This window comes from Jaculus jaculus, chromosome 14, assembly GCF_020740685.1.
Source record: "Jaculus jaculus isolate mJacJac1 chromosome 14, mJacJac1.mat.Y.cur, whole genome shotgun sequence".
NCBI classification, from domain to species: domain Eukaryota; kingdom Metazoa; phylum Chordata; class Mammalia; order Rodentia; family Dipodidae; genus Jaculus; species Jaculus jaculus.
Window position 1 is genome coordinate 6,746,130 of NC_059115.1, and position 21,486 is coordinate 6,767,615.

The following is a 21,486-nucleotide window of genomic DNA, read 5'->3' on the forward strand; positions in this document are numbered from 1 at the left end:
TTTGTTGTTGTTTGGTTGGTTGTTTTTAATTTTTTTTCTGATTTTTATTTAGCTGTAACAGAGAGAGAGAGAGAGAGAGAGAGAGAGAGAGAGAGAGAGAAATGGGCATGCCAGGGTCTCTAGCCACTGCAAATGAACTTCAGACACATGTGCCACCTTGTGCATCTGGCTCACTTGGGACCTGGAGAATCGAACCTGGGTCCTTGGGCTTCACAGGCAAGCGCCTTAACCGCTAAGCCATCTCTGCAGACTCTATGCAGTTTTTAAGTGACAATTTGCCCCATTTCTGGCATAAGAGGGAATAGATTCCGAGAGATACCCCCAGGCACCCATGCCATTTGGACTCTCCCGCCCCCTGCAGGCCTGAGCTGGGGAGCCGCGTTTGGCAGCCGGCAGGGCCGCTGCTGCAGGGCCTTCCTGTCTTGACTGAGCCTTCCTCCCACAAACCTGCAGACCCTTTGGAAGCATGGGCGACCCACTGCCCAGCCTGGACCCCTCCCGGGAGCGGAGGGCTTGCCAAGCCTCGAACCAAGCGCAGTCGGGAGTCCTCGCAGGCCCAGGTGCCGTTCCCGACGACGTGCGTGCAGCTCCGGGCTGCAGCGGGGCCGGCAGGGCGTCCGGGGCTGGCCGGGCTCAGTGGTCACCGAGAGCCAGCCTGACCCCACGCTAGAACCTGGCCCCGTTCCAGGGTAGGGAGGACCAGCCCGGGGGCACAGTGTACCCCTCAGGCCATCCCTCGGGGTTCCAGCCCCCTGGCTGCGTGGCCGAGGACAGGACCCCACAGCATCTCCTGCACAGCCGGGGTCTCCTAGTCCGTCCTCCACGACCCCAGCCAGGAGGTCCAGGGTCAGCTCAACGGGAACCAGGACAAGTGCAGTTCAGCCAGACGACCCCACCCGGCCCCTACCCGAGGGACGACCCCGCCCTCCACTCCTCGTGTCCCCCCGCAAGCGCTGCCCACGCCCTGGAGCTGGCCGCGCAGAATATGCCAAAGCCCACCTGAGGCTGACCAGCGATGACCCTGACCTGGCCTGTGAGGGGGCGGAGAGGCCCAGCCAAGGCGGCCTCGGGCTCCTGGGTTTCTGAGTAAAGAGGGGTGGGCCGGGGTCACCGCCCCCAGCAGCTGTCAGCGCTCCGGGTTTGTGACCCAGCAGAGACCGGGGAGGAAAGGGTCGCTGGGGTGAGCGCGCCCGCACTGGGCATAGGCCACCACCAGGGGGTTCGGCCACTTAATCCCGGGAGGCAGTAGCGATCTGAACAAGATAGCTGGCTGCGAAGGGCCCGTTCCCACCCACTGGACTGACCTGCCTGAGGAAGGTGCTTGCCAGAGTCGCCCAGTTGTCACCACAATCCACCTGTCGCCTCCCACGAGGTGCACGTTCTAGACGACAGCAGACTGTAGACGTTAAAAAGGGCCCAGCGTGGCGGCGCATGCTTTAATCCCAGCCCTCGAGAGTAGGATCGTTGCAAATTCGAGGCCAGCCTGGGACTGCAGAGTGGATTCCAGGTCAGCCTGGGCCAGACCCTTCCTCCAACACAACGAGGGCTGGAGAAATGGCCCAGTGTTTGTGGCGCTTGCCCATAAAGCCGAGCGAGTTAGATCCCCAGAACCCGGGTGAAGCCAGGTGCGCAGTGGTGGGTGCCTCTGGAGTTCATTGCAGCTTGCATCTTCTACCACACCTTTAATCCAAAACTCAGACCCTGAGTGAGTTCCAGGTCAGCCTGGGCTACAGTGAGACTCTGTCTCAAAAAAGATTCCACCCACTTAAACAATATTTGAAGCCGGGCGTGGTGGCGCACGCCTTTAATCCCAGCATTTGGGAGGCAGAGGTAGGAGGATTGCTGTGAGTTCGAGGCCACCCTGAGACTCCATAGTGAATTCCAGGTCAGCCTGGGCTAGAGTGAGACCCTATCTCTAAAAACCAATAAATAAATAAATAAATAAATAAATAAAATAAAAAATAAATAAAGGCTGAAGAGATAGATGGCTTAGCGGTCAAGGCATTTGCCTGCAAAGCCAAAGGACCCATGTAAGCCAGATGCACAAGGTGGCACATGCATCTGGAGTTCATTTGCAGTGGCTGGAGGTCCTGGTGCGCCCATTCTCTCTCTCAAATAAATAAATACATAATATTTTTTAAAAACCTGGCTGAGTGGGAGCCAGGTCTGGTGGCTCCTACCTTGGAGAGGCTGAGGTTCGAGAACAGCCTGGGGCTGAATAAACAAACAAAAATTAATTAATTAATTAATTAATTTAATTTTAAAAGGCCAGCATTTGGGAGATTGAGGTAGGAAAAACACTGAGTTCTAGGCCAGTCTGGGTTACAGTGAGACCCTGTCACAAAAGAACAAACCAAGGGCTGGAGACGTGAACTAGTTGTTAAGGAGCTTGCCTGCAAAGCCAAAGGACCCAGTTTAATTCCCCAGGACCCATGTAAGCCAGATGCACACGGTGGCACAGGTGTCTGGAGTTTGCAGTGGCTGAAGGCCCTGGCGCACCCATTCTATCCCCCCCACCCCCGTCCTCTCTCAAATAAATAAAAAGTGTTTTTAGGGCTGGAGAGATGGCTTAATGGCTAAGGAGCTTACTTGCAAAACCAGAGGACCCAGGTTCGATTCCCCAGTGCCCACGTAAGCCAGATGCGCAAGAGACACATGCATATAGCGTTTATTTAAAGTGGTAGAGGCCCTGGTGTGCCCATTCTCTCTTTGCTGTCTATCTCTCTGCTTTCAAATAAATAAATGAAAATTTAAAAAACACTTTTTTAAAGGGTAAATGATTTTCCTAAAGGTCAGGTTTAAGGTAGCTAAGCAGCGATGCACTTACAATATATGGTGGAGAGACTGAAACAAGTCTGCATGCCACATGCTTGTGCTATCCTCTGCTTACCTATGGTGCCAGTCAGAGATGGGGCAGAAGCCACCACACTCTTCTCAGTGGGCATGATGCCCACGACTACAGAGGCTACTAGAAATAAGATTCCCTCACTGTGGATCCTAGACAAGTGCTCCACCTCTGAGCCACGCCCCCAGCCCCTCACTGTGGACTCTAGACAAGTGCTCTACCTCTAAGCCACACCCCCAGCCCCTCACTGTGGATCCTAGACAAGTGCTTTACCTCTGAGCCACGCCCCCAGCCCCTCACTGTGGATCTAGACAAGTGCTCTACCTCTGAGCCACGGCCCCCTGACCCTCACTGTGGACTCTAGACAAGTGCTCTACCTCTGAGCCACGCCCCCAGCCCCTCACTGTGGACTCTAGACAAGTGCTCTACCTCTGAGCCACGCCCCCAGCCCCTCACTGTGGATCCTAGACAAGTGCTTTACCTCTGAGCCACGCCCCCAGCCCCTCACTGTGGATCTAGACAAGTGCTCTACCTCTGAGACACGCCCCCAGCCCCTCACTGTGGATCCTAGACAAGTGCTCTACCTCTGAGCCACGCCCCCAGCCCCTCACTGTGGATCCTAGACAAGTGCTCTACCTCTGAGCCACGCCCCCAGCCCCTCACTGTGGATCTAGACAAGTGCTCTACCTCTGAGCCATGTCCCCAGCCCCTCACTGTGGACTCTAGACAAGCTCTACTGCTGAGCCACGCCCCCAGCAACTGGATTCTAGGCAGGTGCTCTACCACCAAACTATAACCCAGCCCTGTTGTTTTCTTCCCTTGTAGTTTTGAGGTAGGATCTCTATATATGCTGGCCTTGAACTCATGGTGATTCTCCTACCTCTGCCTCTTGAGTGCTGACATTAAAAACAATCACCATTATGCCTGCCTTATGATTTTTATTTTTTTTAAATATATATTTTTAGATTTATTTTTCTTTATTTGAGGCAGAGAGAAAGAGACAGAGAGAGAGACTGAGAATGGGCACACCAAGGCCTCTAGCCACTGCAAATGAACTCTAGACGCATGTGCCACCATGTGCATCTGGCCTACGTGGGACATGGAGAATCGAACCTGGGTCCTTAGCCTTCATAGGCATGTGCCTTAACTACTAAGCCATCTCTTCAGCCCCTGCCTTATTGGCCTCAAGCTCCCCACATAGTGGAAAATCCTTGGTTTCTTGTAGAAACCTCCCAAATGCTGGGATTACAGGCATGTGCCACACACCTAGTTTCTTCTTTGAACACAGGTTCTAAATTGCCTCAACGTCCTTATAAAGCCCACGCAGAGCTTCAACTTGTGATCTTTCTGCCTCAGCCTCCCAAGCAGCTGGGATTATGGTGATGTGTCTCCTGCCCTGGCTTCGGTGCCATTTTCTGTTACCGCACTGGTCAGAGGATCTCTCCTGTGGTACTCAGTAGGTAGTCATGCCTAGCAGAATCAAACCCTGGACTGACCAGCCCATCTGCTGATAGAGCTCAAGCCCTTCCTCACAATCTTCTCAGAATCCCTGGTCCGAATCTGGTGGTGTGGTCCCCGACTGCAATCCCATAATTTGGGAGGCTTGAAGCAACACATTCCTGTAAGATCAAGGCCAGCCTGGGCTGCACGGGGAGACACCATCACAGACACAAACAGGAGACCCGGCGTGGTGGTTCATGCCCACAATCCCCGCACTGGGGAAGCAAAGGTCCGTGGGTGGAGGACCATGAGTTTGGGGCCAGCCTAGGCTACAGTGTTTCCTAGGACAGCCTGGGCTGCTGCAGTCATGTGTATGCCCTGTCTCAAAACAAAACCCCAAGGTGCCCTGCCGGCGGCAGGGACGTAGCCCAGGGTTGCTTGGAGATCCTCAGTGCCTGGAGCCCTAGTTCTACTAGTTCTAGCCTTGGGAGCACGTGCTTGCTGGCCAAGCCTGTCGTCCTTAGTCATGGGAGCCCTTGATGGGCAGCACTACGTGGGAAATGCTTGGTCCTCCCATCCTTCCCAACACGTGTTTGTTGACTGACTCACTGACGGGCTTCCCGAGGACCACAGCTTGGAGAGGCTCTCAGGGAAAAAAGAGGGACAGCAAGGCCAGGCAGGACCACAGTTTATTGGGAGTTTTACACGCACACGCGCACGCACACACTCTCACGGCGTCACACGACAACAGCACGGTGGCTCGGGGCATCATCACGGCGGCCTCCGCCCATGGCTGGGGCCCGGGGACGGCGGGGTGCAGCCCAGGCCCTGCGGGGCCTTCCCGGGGCGCCGGCGGCGGCCTCACTCCAGCGACTGCAGCATCAGCAGCTGCTTCAGCACCTTCGTCTGGCTCGTCTCTCGGATCTCGCCGGCCAGGAACATCTCGTCCACCACCGTGTAAACCTGCGCGAGGCAACCGAGGCCCGTGGGGGCCAGCCCGTGGTCCCGGGGGGCGGGGGGTGGGGTGGGGCGGCGGCTTGCGCCCCAGAACAGGAAACCAACCCAGGAGCCTACCTTGTAGAAGTTGAACACCAGGTCCAGCTCGCAGACATTGTGGAAATACTCGTTTAACACCTGGGAGACAAGAAGGTGGGTGGTAAGCGGAAGGTAGGGAGGGAGACCTCCAATACAGGCTGCTCGGAGAGACCGAGGGTGAGGGAGCAGAGGGGAGAGATGGAGGCAATAAGATCCGGGACACAGGGAAAACGGAAGTAGAAACCGGGTGTGGTGGCGCACGCCTTTAATGCCAGCACTCGGGAGGCAGAGGTAGGAGGCGCCATGAGTTCGAGGCCACCCTGAGACTACAGAGGTAATTCCAGGTCAGGCTGGGCTAGAGTGAGACCCTACCTGGACAAAATAAAAAAAAAAATAAAAAAAAAAGGAAAAATAAAAATGGAAGTAGAGAGCAGTATAAAGACATGGTGTGGGGCTGAAGAGATAACTTAGTGGTTAAGGTACTTGCCTGTGAAACCTCAGGACCCAGGTGCCATTCCCCAGGACCCACATAAGCCAGATGCACATGGTGGCACATGTGTCTGGAGTTCGTTTGCAGTGGCTACAGGCCTTGGCACATCTATTCTTTCTCTCTCTATATAAGCCCCTTCCTCCCTCTCTAATAAGTTTTTTTTTAAAGAAAAAAAAAGACAGGGGGAAAAAAAAAACAAAACACCAAAGACATGATGTGAAGAATAAATTTTAAAAGGGTGGGGGACTGGAGAGATGGCGTAGCAGTTAAGGCATTGGCCTGCAAAGCCTAGTGACCCGAGTTTGATTCTCCAGTACCCACGTAAAGTCAGATGCATAAAGTAGCTCATAAATCTGTAGTTCAGTTTGCAGCAGCTGGAGGCCCTAGCGTGCCCATTTTATCTGTCTCTGCTTGCAAGTAGATTAAAAAAATATTTTTTAATGTAAAAAAGTACCGGGTGTGGTGATATACACCTTTAATCCCAGCACTTGGGGGGCAGAGGTAGGAGGAGTGCCGTGAGTATAAGACAGCCCGAGACTCTATAGTTAAAAGAAAAGGACATGGTGTGGTAGTCCGTATCTGAGGCAAGAGGAGGATGCTGACAGGTTTCACACCAGCCTGGCCTGCATAGCCAGAGCCTGCTTCAAAGAAACAGTATCAAGTAATAATAATAACAATAAATAAAAAAGACCATCAGAGCTGGGAATGTAGCTGCTCTGGGTTTGCTCTTCAGCACCTCATAAAGTGGGTGTGGCGGCCCGCGCTGGTAATCTCAGCGTTCAGGAGGTAGAAGCACCAGGGTAGAAGTTCAAGGCCATCCTCAGCAAGTTCCAGGATAGCCTGGGATACATGAGACCTTGTCTCAAAAAAAAAAAAAAAAAAAAAAAGGTGGGGGGCCTAAGGAGATGGCTTAGCAGTTAAGGCACTTGCCTGCTAAGACTAAGGACCCAGGTTCAATACCATGGTACCCATGTAAGCCAGATGTACAAGGTGGCACATGGGTCTGGAATTTGTTTGCAGTGGCTACAGGCCCTGCCACACCCATTATCTCTAATAAATAAATAAAATAGCTGGGCGTGGTGGCGCACACCTATAATCCCGGCACTCGGGAGGCAGAGGTAGGAGGATCACCATGAGTTCAAGGGCAGCCTGAGACTACATAGTGAATTCCAGGTCAGCCTGGACCAGGGTGAGACCCTACCTTGAAAAACCAAAATAATTAATTAATTTAATTATATTGAATAAATAAGTGAAGGGATGTGAGTATAGTTCAGCTGACAGAGTGCAGACCTAACATCATGAGCCCCTGGGTTTGCCCCCCGATACCACATGAAGCAGGTTTGGGACACAGGCCTGAAATTCCAGCACCTGGGCAGCTGAGGTGGGAAGACTGTGAGTTTGAGGCTATATCTAGTGAGATCCTGACACACAAAGTTATGAAACAGGAGAAACAGAGCAGGTTAGAGAGAGAGAGAGAAATACAAGCAAGGATCACTGCGTGGGCAAAGAACGACAGCAGAGGAGCCGCAGCGCGACACGGGGAAGACAGAGATGGCTGGCAGGCAGGTAAAGCGAGAAGGGGAAGACGAGAGAGACAGCTGAAAACAGCGGTCGGCCGGGGCATATGGGTCGACTGACAGGGGCGAAAAGGGAGAGGCAGAGGTAGAAAGGCAGACCCATGCACAAAGGGCAGCTCCTGGGCTGCGCGCCCACACACCTCAACGAAGTTGTGGATGGCCTCGAGATAGGCCAGGTTGTTGTCGCTGACATCCACGCAGATACAGAAGTACAGGCCAGCGTAGCGTCGGTAAATGATCTTGAAGTTCCGGAACTGTGGGCGGAAAGACTGTCAGGGTCACCGCATGCCCAGGACCGCAGTGCTGCGCGCAGGGAGTTAGGGAGTTGAGTAGTCCAGTGTCTCTGCGTGCTCCCAGGTCTGGCTGTTTCTGGCCCTGGGGGCACAGCCCTCCCCATCTTGGCTCATCTCAGGGTTGGCACAGCTGGGTTTTGGGGGCACTTCTGTGTTTGGGAATCAGGATGACTTCTTAAGGAGTCATGAGAAGCGTGGGAAAGAACGCCTTTAATGCCAGCACTCTGGAGGCAGAGGTAGGAGGATCACCGAGAGTTTGAGGCCACCCTGGGACTGCATAGTGAATTCCAGGTCAGTCTAGGTTAGAGGGAAAACCTACCTTGAAAATAAACCTCTCCCCTGAAAAAAAGCTTTCAAATTTTAGAACACGGGTTGGAGAGATGGTTTAGTGGTCAAGGCCCTTGCCTGTGAAGCCTATGGAAAGAGGTTCCATTCTCCAGGTCCCAGTAAGCCAGATGCACAAGGTGGCACATGCATCTGGAGTTCGACTGCAGTGGCTGGAGGCCCTGGCACACCAATTCTCTCTCTTTCTCTCATATTAAAAAAAAAAAAAAAAAAGAGCTGGGCGTGGTGACACACGCCTTTAATACCAGCACTTGGGAGGCAGAGGTAGGAGGATCACCGTGAGTTCGAGGTCACCCTGAGAATACATAGTGAATTCCAGGTCAGCCTGAGCTAAAGTGAGGCCCCACCTTGAAAAACAAAACAAAACAAAACAAAACAAAACAAAACAAAACAAAACAAAACAAAACAAAACAAAAGTCCAGGGCTGGAGAGATGGCTTAGCAGTTAAGCACTTGCCTGTGAAGCCCAAGAACCCTGGGTTGAAGCTCGATTCCCCAGGACCCACTAAGCCAGATGCACAAGGTGGCGCAAGCATCTGGAGTTCATTTGCAGTGGCTGGAGTCCCTGGTGTGCCCATTCTCTCTCTGTCTGCCACTCTCAAATAAATAAAATAAAATTTAAAAAATTTAAAAAGGCCAGTTTTTTGAACTTGCTCCAAAAAAAAAAAAAGTTCAGCTGGGCATCGTGGTGCACACACCTTTAACCCCAGCACTTGGGAGGCAGAGGTAGGAGGACTGCTATGAGTTTGAGGTCACCCTGAGAATACATAGTGAATTCCAGGTCAGCTTGAGCTAGAGTGAGACCGTACATCAATGAAAAAAAAAGTTCCATCAGGATATGTAAACATTACTACAACACACACACAACCCACAAACACACACAGGGAGGACCAGGGAGGCACACTATTTTCACTAGTTTGTACGGACTGTGGAGCTGAGTCTAACCTTGAGCTTCTGATCTCCCTGCCTCTACCTCTCAAGTGCTGGGGTGACAACAGGTATAAACTACCATGCCCAGATTCATGTGGTGCAGGGGATCGAATCCAGAGACTTGTGCATGCTAAGCAAGCACTCTACCAACTGAGCTGTAATCCAAGGGCACCAGTATGTACACATAAAGAGACAGAGGAGAGGACTGGGGAGATGGCTCAGAGGCTAAAGGTGCTTGCAAAGCCTGTTGGCCCTGGTTTGATTCCCCAATATCTACATAAAGCTAGGTACACAATGTAGCTCATGTGTCTGGAGTTTTTTGCAGCAGCAAGAGGCCCTGATGTGATTACACTCTGTTTTTAAATATTTATTTACTTGGATAGAGAAAAAGAAATCAAGCATGCACAGGTGCACCAGGGCCTTCTGCCACTGCTAATGAGCTCCTGATGCATGTGCCACTGTTTTATCTGGCTTGACATGGGTTCTGGGGAATCAAACCTGGGCCATCAGGGTTGTGCAAGCAAGTGACTTTAACTGTGGAGCCACCTCTCCAGTGGCCCACACCAGTCTCTCTCACACACTCAGAAATAAATAATATATATATTTTTCCTTTTTTGAGGCAAGATATCTCTCTGACCCAGGCTGAGCTGGGATTCACTATGAAGTCTCAGGGTGGCCTTGAACTCACTGCAAACCTACCTCTGCCTCCCAAGTGCTGAGATTAAAGGCATGTGCCATCAAGCCAAGTATGAATAAAAATATTAAAAAGGGAAAGACTATTATGGAAGAGGTGGCAGAAAGAATGTAAGAGTCAAAGGAAGGGTAGGACTCCTTACGTACTCCCCCCAGACACAAAATAGCCTGGATATCCATGATCTCACAGTGCCTGACACTACCTACAGAAGACCACCATAATAGGAGGAAAAGATCATGACATCAAAATAAGAGAGACTGATCGAGAGGGGGAGGGGATATGATGGAAAATGGAGTTTCAAAGAGGAAAGTGGGGGGTGGGAGGGCATTACCATGAAATATTTTTTATAATCATAGAAGTTGTTAATAAAAAAATTTGAAAAAAAATAAAAAAGAGAGAGAGAGAAAGATATTGGGAACTGGAGAGATGGTTCAACGGTTAAGGTACTTGCTGGCAAAGCCTAACGACCTGGATTGGATTCCCCAGGACCCATGTAAGCCAGGTGCAGAACGTGGCACATGCAACTAGAGTTCATTTCAGCGGCTGGGGGCACTGACATGTGCATTCTGTCTCAATAAATAAATACATATTTTTTCTTTTTTTTAAAAAAAAAGGAAAATCAGGCATGGTGGCGCATACCTTTAATCCCAGCACTTGGGAGGCAGAGATAGGAGAATCACCATGAGCTCAAATCCACTCTGAGACTACATAGTGAATTACAGACCAGCCTGAGCTAGAGTGAAACTTTAACCTCAAAAAAACCAAACAACTAAGAAAAAATTTAGGGCTGGAAAGATGGCTTAGCAGCTAGGGCATTTGCCTGCAAAGACAAAAGACCCAGGTTTGATTCCCCAGGACCCACGTTAACCAGATGCACAAAGGGGCACACACGTCTGGAGTTCATTTGCAATGACTGGAGGCCCTGGTGTGCCCATTTTCTCTCCCCCCCCCCCGCTTTCTCTGTCAAGTAAATAAATAAATAATATTTAAAATAATAATAATTTAAAGCCAGGCATGGTGGTGCACACCTTTAATCCTACACTAGGGAGGCAGAGGTATGAGGATCTCTGTGAGTTCAAGGCCATCCTGAGAATACATACTGAATTCCAGGTTGGCTTGGGCTAGAGTGAGACCCTACCTCAAAAAAAAAAAAAAAAAAAATTAAAATAAGAAGATTGAGGAGGGTTGGGCGAGATTCAGCAGTAGAACTTCCCTAGCATGTGTGAGGCGCTGAATTCCATCTACAGCACAGCAAAATCCAACAAAAGGATGAGGGAACTATTGACAGAGACAGACACAGGTTTTGTTTGTTTGTTTTGTTTTTCCAGGTAGACCCTCCTACCTATATTGAGGTAGCTTGCCTCTGCCAAATCTCAGCTTTCTGGGGCATGTGTATAGAGCACCACCTGGTGGCACCTGTGGGTGCCAATGTTAGTCCCAGATTTCTTTTCTCTTTCAGCTTTTTATTTTTTATTTTTTCTGGTTTTTCGAGGTAGGGTCTCACCTTGGCCCAGGCTGACCTGGAATTAACTATATAGTCTCAGGGTGGCCTTGAACTCACAGCGACCCATCTACCTCTGCCTCCTAAGTGCTGGGAGTAAAGGCGTGTGCCACCACGCCCAGCTCAGCTCATTTTTTCTTTTAACTTTTCTCTTTCTTCCCTCTCTCCCTTCCTTCATTTCTTGTCGTATATTTAAAAAAAATATTTTATTGGGCTGGCTGGAGGGATGGCTTAGTAGTTAAGGCACTTGCCTGCTAAGTCAAAGGACCCAGGTTTGGTTCCTTAGGACCCACGTAAGCCAGATGAACAAGGTGGTACATGTGTATGGAGTTCATTTGAAGTGGCTGGAGGCCCTGGCGCCTGCATTCTCTCTCTCTCTCTGTCAAATAAATAAATAAGTATTTTTGTTTTATTTGCAAGTAAAGGGAGAGAAAACAGGCACACTAGGGCCTCCAGCCACTACAAATTCCAGATGCATGGGCCATATTGCACGTCTGGCTTACATGGGCACTGGGGAATTGAACCTGAGTCCTTAGGCTTTGTAGGCAAGTACCTTATCCACTGAGCAATCTCTCTAATCAATTTGTTATATATTTATTTACTTATTTATTTATTTGAGAGAGACACAGAGGGACAGAAGGAGAGAATGAATGGGCAACACAGGGCTCCAGCCACTGCATACAAACTCTAGACACATGTGCCATCTTGTGAATCTGGCTTAGGTGGGGGCTCGGGAATTGAACCTGGATCCTTAGGCTTTGCAAGCAACCAAACTCCAGATGCATGTGCAATCTTGTGCACATGTGCGACCTTGTGCACTTGTGTCTGGCTTACGTGGGCCCTGGAGAGTTGAACATGAGTCCTTAGGCTAAGCCATCTCTCCAGCCAGTTGCAGTCTTAACCACTGAGCCATCTCTCCAGTCCTGTTTGTCATTATTTACACTGGAAAACACACTGAGAAAAAGGCAACAGGGAGCTACAAGCACGCTGGGTGAATGAATGGAGAAGGTAGGGCCAGGGCTGGGCAGGAGCGGAGGTGGCAGAGAAGCAGGGGTAGAGAGGCCTGGGGGGGGCGTCGTCACCTCCACAAAGTTGGTGTGCTTGGCATCCCTGACGGTGACCACAGCGTGCACTTCCTCAATCAGCTTCTGCTTCTCGTCGTCGTCAAACTGCATGTACCACTTGGCCAGCCGTGTCTTGCCTGCTCGGTTCTGGATGAGGATGAAGCGGATCTGAGGGCAGCGAGAGGAGCACGTGAGGCAGGTGCTAGCGTCCCAGTAATGATGATGGGACCCCCGCTTCCCAGAGCTGCTCCCCAGAGCTGAGCTGGGTCACATTCACACAGGGTCAGTCCTAAGTCTCTTCAACCTCTTAAGGGTGTGTCCCTTCAAGTAAAAGAGGACCAAGTCCCAAGTGCTACCACTTCTTATCTGTCTCCCCAGAAGCTCCATTTAGCCAGGGTGTGTGCATGTGCCCATATCATACAGGAGATTCTAGAGGAGCTCTACTCTGAGCCACGCCCCCAGCCCCTCAGTGTGGATCCTAGACAAGTGCTCTACCTCTGAGCCACGCCCCCGGCCCCTCACTGTGGACTCTAGACAAGTGCTCTACCTCTGAGCCACGCCCCCAGCCCCTCACTGTGGATCTAGACAAGTGCTCTACCTCTGAGCCACGCCCCCAGCCCCTCACTGTGGATCTAGACAAGTGCTCTACCTCTGAGCCACGCCCCCAGCCCCTCACTGTGGATCTAGACAAGTGCTCTACCTCTGAGCCACGCCCCCAGCTCCTCACTGTGGATCCTAGACAAGTGCTCTACCTCTGAGCCACACCCCAGCCCCTCACTGTGGATCCTAGACAAGTGCTCTACCTCTGAGCCACGCCCCCAGCCCCTCACTGTGGGTTCTAGACAAGTGCTCTACCTCTGAGCCACGCCCCCAGCCCCTCACTGTGGATCTAGACAAGTGCTCTACCTCTGAGCCACGCCCCCAGCCCCTCACTGTGGACTCTAGACAAGTGCTCTACCTCTGAGCCACGCCCCCAGCCCCTCACTGTGGATCTAGACAAGTGCTCTACCTCTGAGCCACGCCCCCAGCCCCTCACTGTGGATCTAGACAAGTGCTCTACCTCTGAGCCACGCCCCCAGCCCCTCACTGTGGATCTAGACAAGTGCTCTACCTCTGAGCCACGCCCCCAGCCCCTCACTGTGGATCTAGACAAGTGCTCTACCTCTGAGCCACGCCCCCAGCCCCTCACTGTGGATCCTAGACAAGTGCTCTACCTCTGAGCCACGCCCCCAGCCCCTCACTGTGGACTCTAGACAAGTGCTCTACCTCTGAGCCACGCCCCCAGCCCCTCACTGTGGGTTCTAGACAAGCAGCTGTTATTGGGCTGCTTCCAGGATATTTTAGATTCAAGTAGAGTTATTAACCTAGTTCTTCCACATCCCCCACCTCAGGCAGAAGCTTAGTCTAGCTAGGCTGACATGGAACTCATCTGTAGTCTCAGTCTCAGGTTGGCCTCAAACTCACAGATACCTCCTACCTCTACCTCCAGAGTGCTGCTATTAAAGGATGTGCCACCATGCCTGGCTTATTAACCTAGTTCTGTGACTGCTGTGTAGTAAGCAACCAATAAATGCTTAAGTCTCAGACTTCATGGGTCTGACTCCTCACTCAGTCAACTTCTTTTTATGTTTATTTAAAAATTTACTTAATGAAAGCTGGGCATGGTGGCACATGCCTTTAATCCTAGCACTCAGGAGGCAGAGGTAGGAGAATCGCTGTGAGTTCGAGGCCACCCTGAGACTCCATAGTGAATTCCAGGTCAGCCTGGGCTAGAGTGAGACACTACATAGAAAAAACAACAACAAAAAAAATTATTTGAGGCCAGGCATAATGGTCCAAGCCTTTACCCCAGCATTTGGGAGGCACAGGTAGAAGGGTTGCCATGAGTTTGAGACTACATAGTGAATGCCAGGTCAGCCTGTGCTAGTGATACCCTACCTCAAAAAAACAAACAAACCAAAAAAAAAAAAAAATGGCTGGAGAGATGGCTTAGTAGTTAAGGGGCTTGCCTGCTAAACCTAAGAATCGAGGTTTGATCTTCCAGGTCCCACATAAGCCAGATGCATATGGTGGTTCAGTGTCTGGAGTTTGTTTGCAGTGGCTAGAGGCCCTGGTGTGCCCATTCTCTCTGTATTTGTCTCAAATGAATAAATAAAAATACATCTTAAAAAAATTATTTTAGGGCTGGAGGAATGGCTTAGTGGTTAATGCATTTGACTGTAAAGCCAAAGGACCCCAGCTCAATTCCCCAGGACCCACATTAGCCAGATGCACAAGGCGGCGCATGTGTCTGAAGTTCGTTTGCAGTGGCGGGAGACCCTGGCACACCCATTCTCTCTTTCTCCCCCCTTTCTCTGTCAAATAAATAAATAAATAAAAATAAAATATTAAAAATTATTTTAGAGAGTTGGGAAACCAACTGCCCTCTAATTGGACTGGAGGCCCGCTGTATGGGAAGGGAATACATCCCTGGTACTGAAAACTTAAAACAGGGGTATTCATGAGCCCTAGGGGTGTAATGTCTGCTGTTGTCTGGCCAAATGTATATACTATGCTTATCAAACTGTCCAGTAAGCGCTCCTGTTAATATTCACACCCTTATATTAATGCTACTCTTGCCTTTGGTAGAGAATCTTCTCTTTTCAGATGGCAGTGTCCTTGGGATGACTCAGAAGGTATCATGGTGTTGGAAAAAAGTGACCGCAGTCCTCAGTACTGTGATATCTGTATCATACCTTCCAAGGCTCAGGGTCTAATGTGGAAGAGGTGGCGGAAAGAACGTAAGAGCCAAAGGAAGGGCAGGACTCTACAACGTGCTCCCTCCAGACACAAAATGGCCTGGATATCCATGGCCTGCACAGAGCTTGACACTACCTACACAAGACCATCATAAGAGGAGGAAAAGATCATGACATCCAAATAAAAGAGAGACTGATTGAGAGGGGGAGGGGTATGATGGAGAGTGGAGTGTCAAACGGGTAAGTGGGGGGAGGGAGGGTATTACCATGAGATATTTTTATAATCATGGAAGTTGTTAATAAAAAAATTAAAAATAATTATTTTAGAGAGAGAGAGAGCATGCCTGTGGGGGAGAAGGGACATCAGGGCCTCCTGCTGCTGTAAATAAATTCCAGATCATGGGCCACTTTATTTATCTGGCTTTACGTGGGTACTGGGTAATGAAACCTGAGCCGTCAGATTTTGCAAATAAGTCCATTTAACTGCTACACATATTTTTCTTCTCTTCTCTTTTATTTTCTTTCTTTCTTTTTTCTTTTCCTGAAACTGTCTCATCTAGCCCAAACTGGACTAAACTTCACTGTGTAGCCAAGGATGGTCTTGGCCAGTTGATCTTCCAGCCATCCATCTTCTCTTGGATACATCTCTAGGAATAGACTGTTGGGCCTTATATAAACTCCAACTTTTTTGAGGAATTGTCACACTTTTTTAAAGATTTTTTGTTCATTTTTACTTATTTCTTTGAAAGTGACAGAGAAGAAGGGAGAGAGAGAGAGAGAGAGAGAGAGAGAGAGAGAGAATGGGTGTGCCAGGGCTTCCAGCCACTGCAAGTGAACTCCAGACGCGTGCGCCCCCTTGTGCATCTGGCTAATGTGGGTCCTGGGGAATCGAGGCTTGAACCGGGGTCCTTATGCTTCACAGGCAAGCGCTTAACCGCTAAGCCATCTCTTCAGCCCTTTTTTTTTTTTTCTAATTTTTTTGTTTGTTTGTTTTTTGTTTTTTGAGGTAGGGTCTCATTCTGGCTCAGGCTGACCTGGAATTCACTATGTAGTCTCAGGGTGGCCTTGAACTCTCGGCGATCCTCCTACCTCTGCCTCCCAAGTGCTGGGATTAAAGGCATGCGCCACCACGCCCGGCGTCTAATTTTTTAAATTGTTTGGAATTGTCACACTTTTTTAAAGCATGTCACTTTTCGGTTTTGTTGCACTTCTAGGCTGGAACCCAGGGCCTCACACGCTAGGCAAAGACTACCACTGAGCTTCGCCTCCAGTCAGCTACTTAAGTAACCCACACTGCTTGGTGCCTCAGTTGACTGTGGATAGTATTTTGTATATGAAAGCTGTCCAGAGCTGTGTCTGGGACCAATTACGGCTTTGTAGTCATGATTACTGTCAGCCTGGCTGGGAAGTTGGTGATAGTGATTCTGAAAAGCCAGGTCGTCCCTCACAGGACTCTGAAAACCGAAAGAGTGAAATGGGCCTCTTGGTAAAGGCCTGTGATTTCAACTACTTGAAAGGCTGAGGTAGGAGGATTATAAACTCAAGGCCTCCCTGGGCAATTGAGCAAACACCCTATCTAAAAAAAAGGAAAAAGCTGGGTTGACGGTGCACACCTTTAATCCTAGCACTTGGGAGACAGAAGTAGGATTGCTGAGTTAGGGGCCATCATGAGACTACATAGTGAATTCAGGATCACCCTGGCCTAGAGCAAAATACTACCTAGAAAAGCAACATAACCAACCAACCAAACAAACAAAAACAATAGAGGGCTGGGGGAAAGCTTGGTGGACCAGTGAATTCCTAGCATTCATACGGCTCTGAGTTACATCCCTAATACTTCCAAAAATATTTTAGTTTTTAAATATTTTTTTAATTTTACTTATTTATTTGAGAGAAAGAGGCAGAGAGAGAGAGAGAGAGAGAGAGAGAGAGAGAGAGAGGAGGAGGGAGGGAGAATGGGCATACCAGGACCTCTAGCCACTGCATATGCATGCGCCCCCTTGTGCATCTGGCTAACAAGGGTCTTGGGGAACTGAACTAGGGTCTTTTGGCTTTTCAGGCAAACACCTTAAGGACTAACCCATCTCTCCAGTCTGTTTTATTTATTTCAGAGAGAAAGAGAAAAAAGGAGAGAGAGAAAGAGAAAGAGAAAAAGCCTGACAAGGCCTCCAGTCATTGCAAACAAAATCCACCTTGTGCATCGGGCTTATGTGGGTACTGGAGAATCAAACCTGGGTCCTTAGGCTTTGCAGACAGGCACTTAAATTGCTAAGCCATGTCTCCAGCCCTCCAAAAAAAATTAAAAAAAAAAAAAACAAAAACAAAAAAAAAAGGGCATAGAGCTGGAAAGATGGCTTAGTGGCTAAGACCCTTGCCTGCAAAGAAAAAGGACCCAGGTTCAATTCTCCAAGTCCCATGTAAGCCAAATGCATAGTGGTGCCTGTGTCTGGAGTTCATTTGCTGTGGCTAGAAGCCCTGGTGCACCCATTCTCTCTCTCAATCTGTCTCTAATAAATAAATAAAATAAATATTAAAATTCCAGGTCAGCCTGGACCAGAGTGAGACCCTACCTCAAAAAACCAAGAATTAAAATAAAAATAAACAAATAAATAAATCTTTAAAAAAAAAAGACAAGCATGGCATGGGGTGCATGCCTTTAATCCCAGCACTCAAGAGGCTGAGGTAGGAGGATTCCTATGAGTTCAAGGCCAATCTGAGACTACACAGTGAGTTCCAGATCAGCCTGGACAGACTGAGACCTTTCCTCAAAAAAGCCTAAAAGAAAAGTAAAGAGGATATAAATAAATCATAGGGAAACTTAACTTTTTTGGACAATGGAACACTCAGGAGCTATAGATTGTTACTAGAAAATTTTCAGTGCCAGGGATGGGAAACCTTCCAGTGAGTTGTTGGCCATGGAGGTCCCTGGTGCTCCGAAAGCATTACAGGCCATTGCCAAGGCCCCTGGTTTCCCTCCAGGAATAGATGGTAAGACCCTATTGCTGAAGACTCCACACACTTGGGCTACAAGGCCACTGAAAAACCTGCTGGAACTGAGCTGAAAACCTCCTCTATGTAGACCAGCTGACAGAAAGCTGGAAGAAGCCATGCTGCATGCAGTTCAATGGGAGAGAGAGAAATCACCAGTGACGATACTCAACAGTGGACACTGCAAGCCTTATATTTGGCCAGCCAGGCCAAATGAGCCAACAGGTGCAATGGTGGCATGTCTGTCATGGTAGAAACCAACTGTCCTCTAATTGGACTGGAGGCCCGCTCCATGGGAGGGAATACATCCCTGATACTGAAAACTTAAAACAAGGGTAGTCATGATCCCTAGGGGTGTAACATCTGCTGCTGTTTGGCTAAATGTATATACTATGCTCACCAAACTGCCCAATAAGCACTCTCTTAATGTTCATACCCTTATATTAACACTACTCTCACTTTTGGTAGAGAACCATCTCTTTTTAGATGGCAGTGACCTTGGGACGACTCAGAAGGCATCATGGTGCTGGAAAGAAGTGACTGGAGTGTTCAGCACTGCAATATCTCTATCACACCTTCCAAGGCTCAGGGTCCATTGCAGAAAAGGTGGCAGAAAGAACGTAAGAGCCAAAGGAAGGGTAGGACTCCTTACAACGTGCTCCCCCCGACACATGGACATCCATGACCTCACAGTGCCTGACACTACCTCCACAAGACCATCAGAAGAGGAGGAAAAGATCATGACATCAAAATAGAAGAGAGACCGATTGAGAGGGGGCGGGGATATGGTGGAGAGTGGAGTCTCAAAGGGGAAAGTGGGGGGGGGGGCATTACCATGGGATATTGTTTATAATCATGGAAATTGTTAATTAAAAAAATAATAACAAAATTAAAAGTAACACACATGTTAATACCCATAAAAGGTATAGCACCTTTTAGTATATTGCATATACTAATTCCACATAGCACCATGTCTTGGTAGTATTATAACATATTACTTGAGTTTCAGAAAGCCATGGTCCAGTGGAACATAGTGGCACATGCCTATAATCCCAGTACTCCATAGGGTGAGGCAGGAGGACTGGAAGTTCAAGGCCAGCCTGGGCAATCTTGTAAGACTGTGTCTCAAAAGGGCTGGGGATGTAGCTCAGTAATAGAGCTCCTCTCTATAAAAGGAAAACCACTGGGCTGGACATATTGCTGAGGAGACAAAGTACTTGTGTACCAGGCATGAGACTATAAATTATCACCCCCCCACACACACACACAACAGAAGATAAACCAGGCATGGTGTCCCATGCCTTTGATTTTAGCAAAAAGGATCACTGTGAGTTCGAGACCTGCCTGAGACTACACAGTGAATTCCAGGTCAGCCTGGGCTAGAGTGAGACCCTACCTTGAAGAAAACAAACAGGGCTAAAGAGATGGCTTAGCAGTTAAGGCACATGCCTGCGAAGCCTAAGGACCCAGGTTTGATATTACAGGCCCCACATTAGCCAGATGCACATGGTGCCACATGCATCTGGAGTTGGACTGCAGTTGGTTAGAGGCCTTGGTGTGCCCATTTTCTCCCTCTCCCTGTCCCCAATAAGTGTCTCTAATAAATAAATAAAAACGAACAAAATACCCTCTCTCTCAAGTTGTGGCAGCCCAGCCTCTTTATGGGATTCAACTCTCCATCCCTCTCCCCAGCCCCAAGCTGGCGGGTTACAAGATGTTACACATTTCTTCCAAGAATTCTTTCTGCTGAGCCAGGGAAATCCAGTTCCTAGCAGAGCAAGAAGGGAAGGGGCGGGGTGGGCACAGCAGGCAGGCTGGAGCAGAGCCAGGCAGGAGCATACAGAAAAGCAGTTAAGGGATGGCTTAGTGGTTAAAGTGTTTGCCTACAAAGCCAAAGGCCCAGGTTCAATTTCCCCAAAACCCCACGTTTGCCAGATGCACAAGGGGGAGCACGCCTCTGGAGTTTGTTTGCAGTGGCTGGAGGCCCTGGTGCACCCGTTCATTCTCTCTCTCCCTCCCTCTTTCTCTGTCAAATAAATAAGTTATATTTTTTTAAAAAAAGCTAAGTCTGAAGTTGAATGCTCTGCCAATTCCCAAATCCCCCAAAACTTCTTCCTGTTAAAATGATATCTCCTCCAAGAGCCTACTTAAGAAATCCCTTGAGGGCTGGGAACATGGCTAAGTGGTTAAGGCATTTGCCTGCAAAGGCTAAGGACTCAGGTTCGATACCTCAAGGTGTGCCCATTCTCTTTCTCTCTGCCTCTTTCTCAAGTAAATAAATAAATTAATTAAAAAACAAAAAAGGCCTTTAATCCCAGCACTCGGGAGGCAGAGGTAGGAGGATCGCCGTGAGTTCGAGGCTACCCTGAAAATAGAGTGAATTCCAGGTTAGCCTGGGCTAGAGTGAGACCCTACCTCTAGGGAAAAAAAAAGTTTCTTTATTCCCACACCAACCGTTCTGCCATTGCCTCCGTATATCCCCCAACTTTTCCCCTTCTTTCACTACTCTCCCCTCTCCTTGGGCCCCCTCTCTCACACCTCGGTCAACCCTCTTGGCAAACATTCCTTCTCCAGTTTCTCCAGTTCCAAAGGTCCCAACCCTGCATCCAGGAACCCTTGCTACTAGGGGAGGTTCGCCTCCTGTTCTGACACCTTCCACCACTCATCTCCACTCCCAAGTCCTCGCCCCAAAAACTCCCAGTTCCAAAGCCCTGACCTGCGTAGCACGAACCCCAAGAATCCACTATGAGCCCCTCTGCCCAAGTGTTACACCTCCAAAGCTATAGGTACCCCACCAAAAACTCTCCTCCTGGGGGGAAAAATATATCTGCTCAATCATTGCACTCCCCATTCATGTTTATAATCCACTCCCTCTACCTCTGAGACCCCCTGTCCTGTGACAGGACCCTAACCCTACAGTTGCAGACTTCCGATGTTCAGGGCCCACCCTCTTCCTCCCCCAGTTTCTCTGCTCTCAGCAGAACCCCAGCCACCGCCTCTGGGCAGCCCAGGCCAGCTGCTTGCACTGCCATAGGGAGACCCCAGGGTCTCGGCTCCTCTCCATCCCCAGTCCCCATCCGCCGTGCCTTCTCCAGACCCGAGACAGTGTCTCGTGAGTTCTCTCCTGTTCCCAAGGCCGCCCCCACCCCCCAAACCTCAATGTCTCCCAGCCCTTTCTCCTTGGCAGCACGTCCCCAATGGCTCCTCGCCGGAAGACCCCCACCCAGTGCACCCCCCGGAGCCGCAGGATCAAGACCCGGACCCCCTTTCTCGACCCCAAGCCCGAGAGCCCGCGCCTGGCCCAGACCATCCGCGACCAGTGGCGAGGGTGTGTGCCCACCGAACCAAGCCTCCCCGGTCTGCACACAGACCCTCCTTCCGCTCATCCCCGGTGTGGCGCCCCCCGTTACCATGGCGACCCCTGTCCGGACCCCTCCCCAGCGGCCCGGGTCCCCGCGGCGACTGGGCGGCTCCGGCTCGGGTTCGGGCTGCAGTGGTGGGGCCCAGAGCTGGGAGCCGACTTCCGGCAGAAAGACCCGCCGGCCTT

At 49.9% G+C, this 21,486-nt stretch overlaps 1 protein-coding gene across 1 annotated transcript; it reads right to left on the minus strand.

Moving 5' to 3' along the window:
• Window positions 1-4,956: 4,956 nt before the first annotated feature.
• On the minus strand, window positions 4,957-21,486 carry Ap2s1 (adaptor related protein complex 2 subunit sigma 1). Its single transcript, XM_004672632.3, has 5 exons — window positions 21,350-21,486; window positions 12,232-12,381; window positions 7,528-7,641; window positions 5,360-5,419; window positions 4,957-5,248 (listed from the first exon to the last, which is right to left on the minus strand). Exons 1-5 carry the CDS (start codon window positions 21,350-21,352, stop codon window positions 5,147-5,149), a joined length of 429 nt encoding a protein of 142 aa, XP_004672689.1. The 5' UTR covers window positions 21,353-21,486; the 3' UTR covers window positions 4,957-5,146.

Coding starts and splice junctions, on each gene's coding strand:
- Ap2s1 (XM_004672632.3), bottom strand. Junction 7,642..12,231: donor AGCACACCAACTTTGTGGAG/GTGACGACGCCC, acceptor TTCCGCCCACAG/TTCCGGAACTTCAAGATCAT. Junction 5,420..7,527: donor CCATCCACAACTTCGTTGAG/GTGTGTGGGCGC, acceptor CTTGTCTCCCAG/GTGTTAAACGAGTATTTCCA.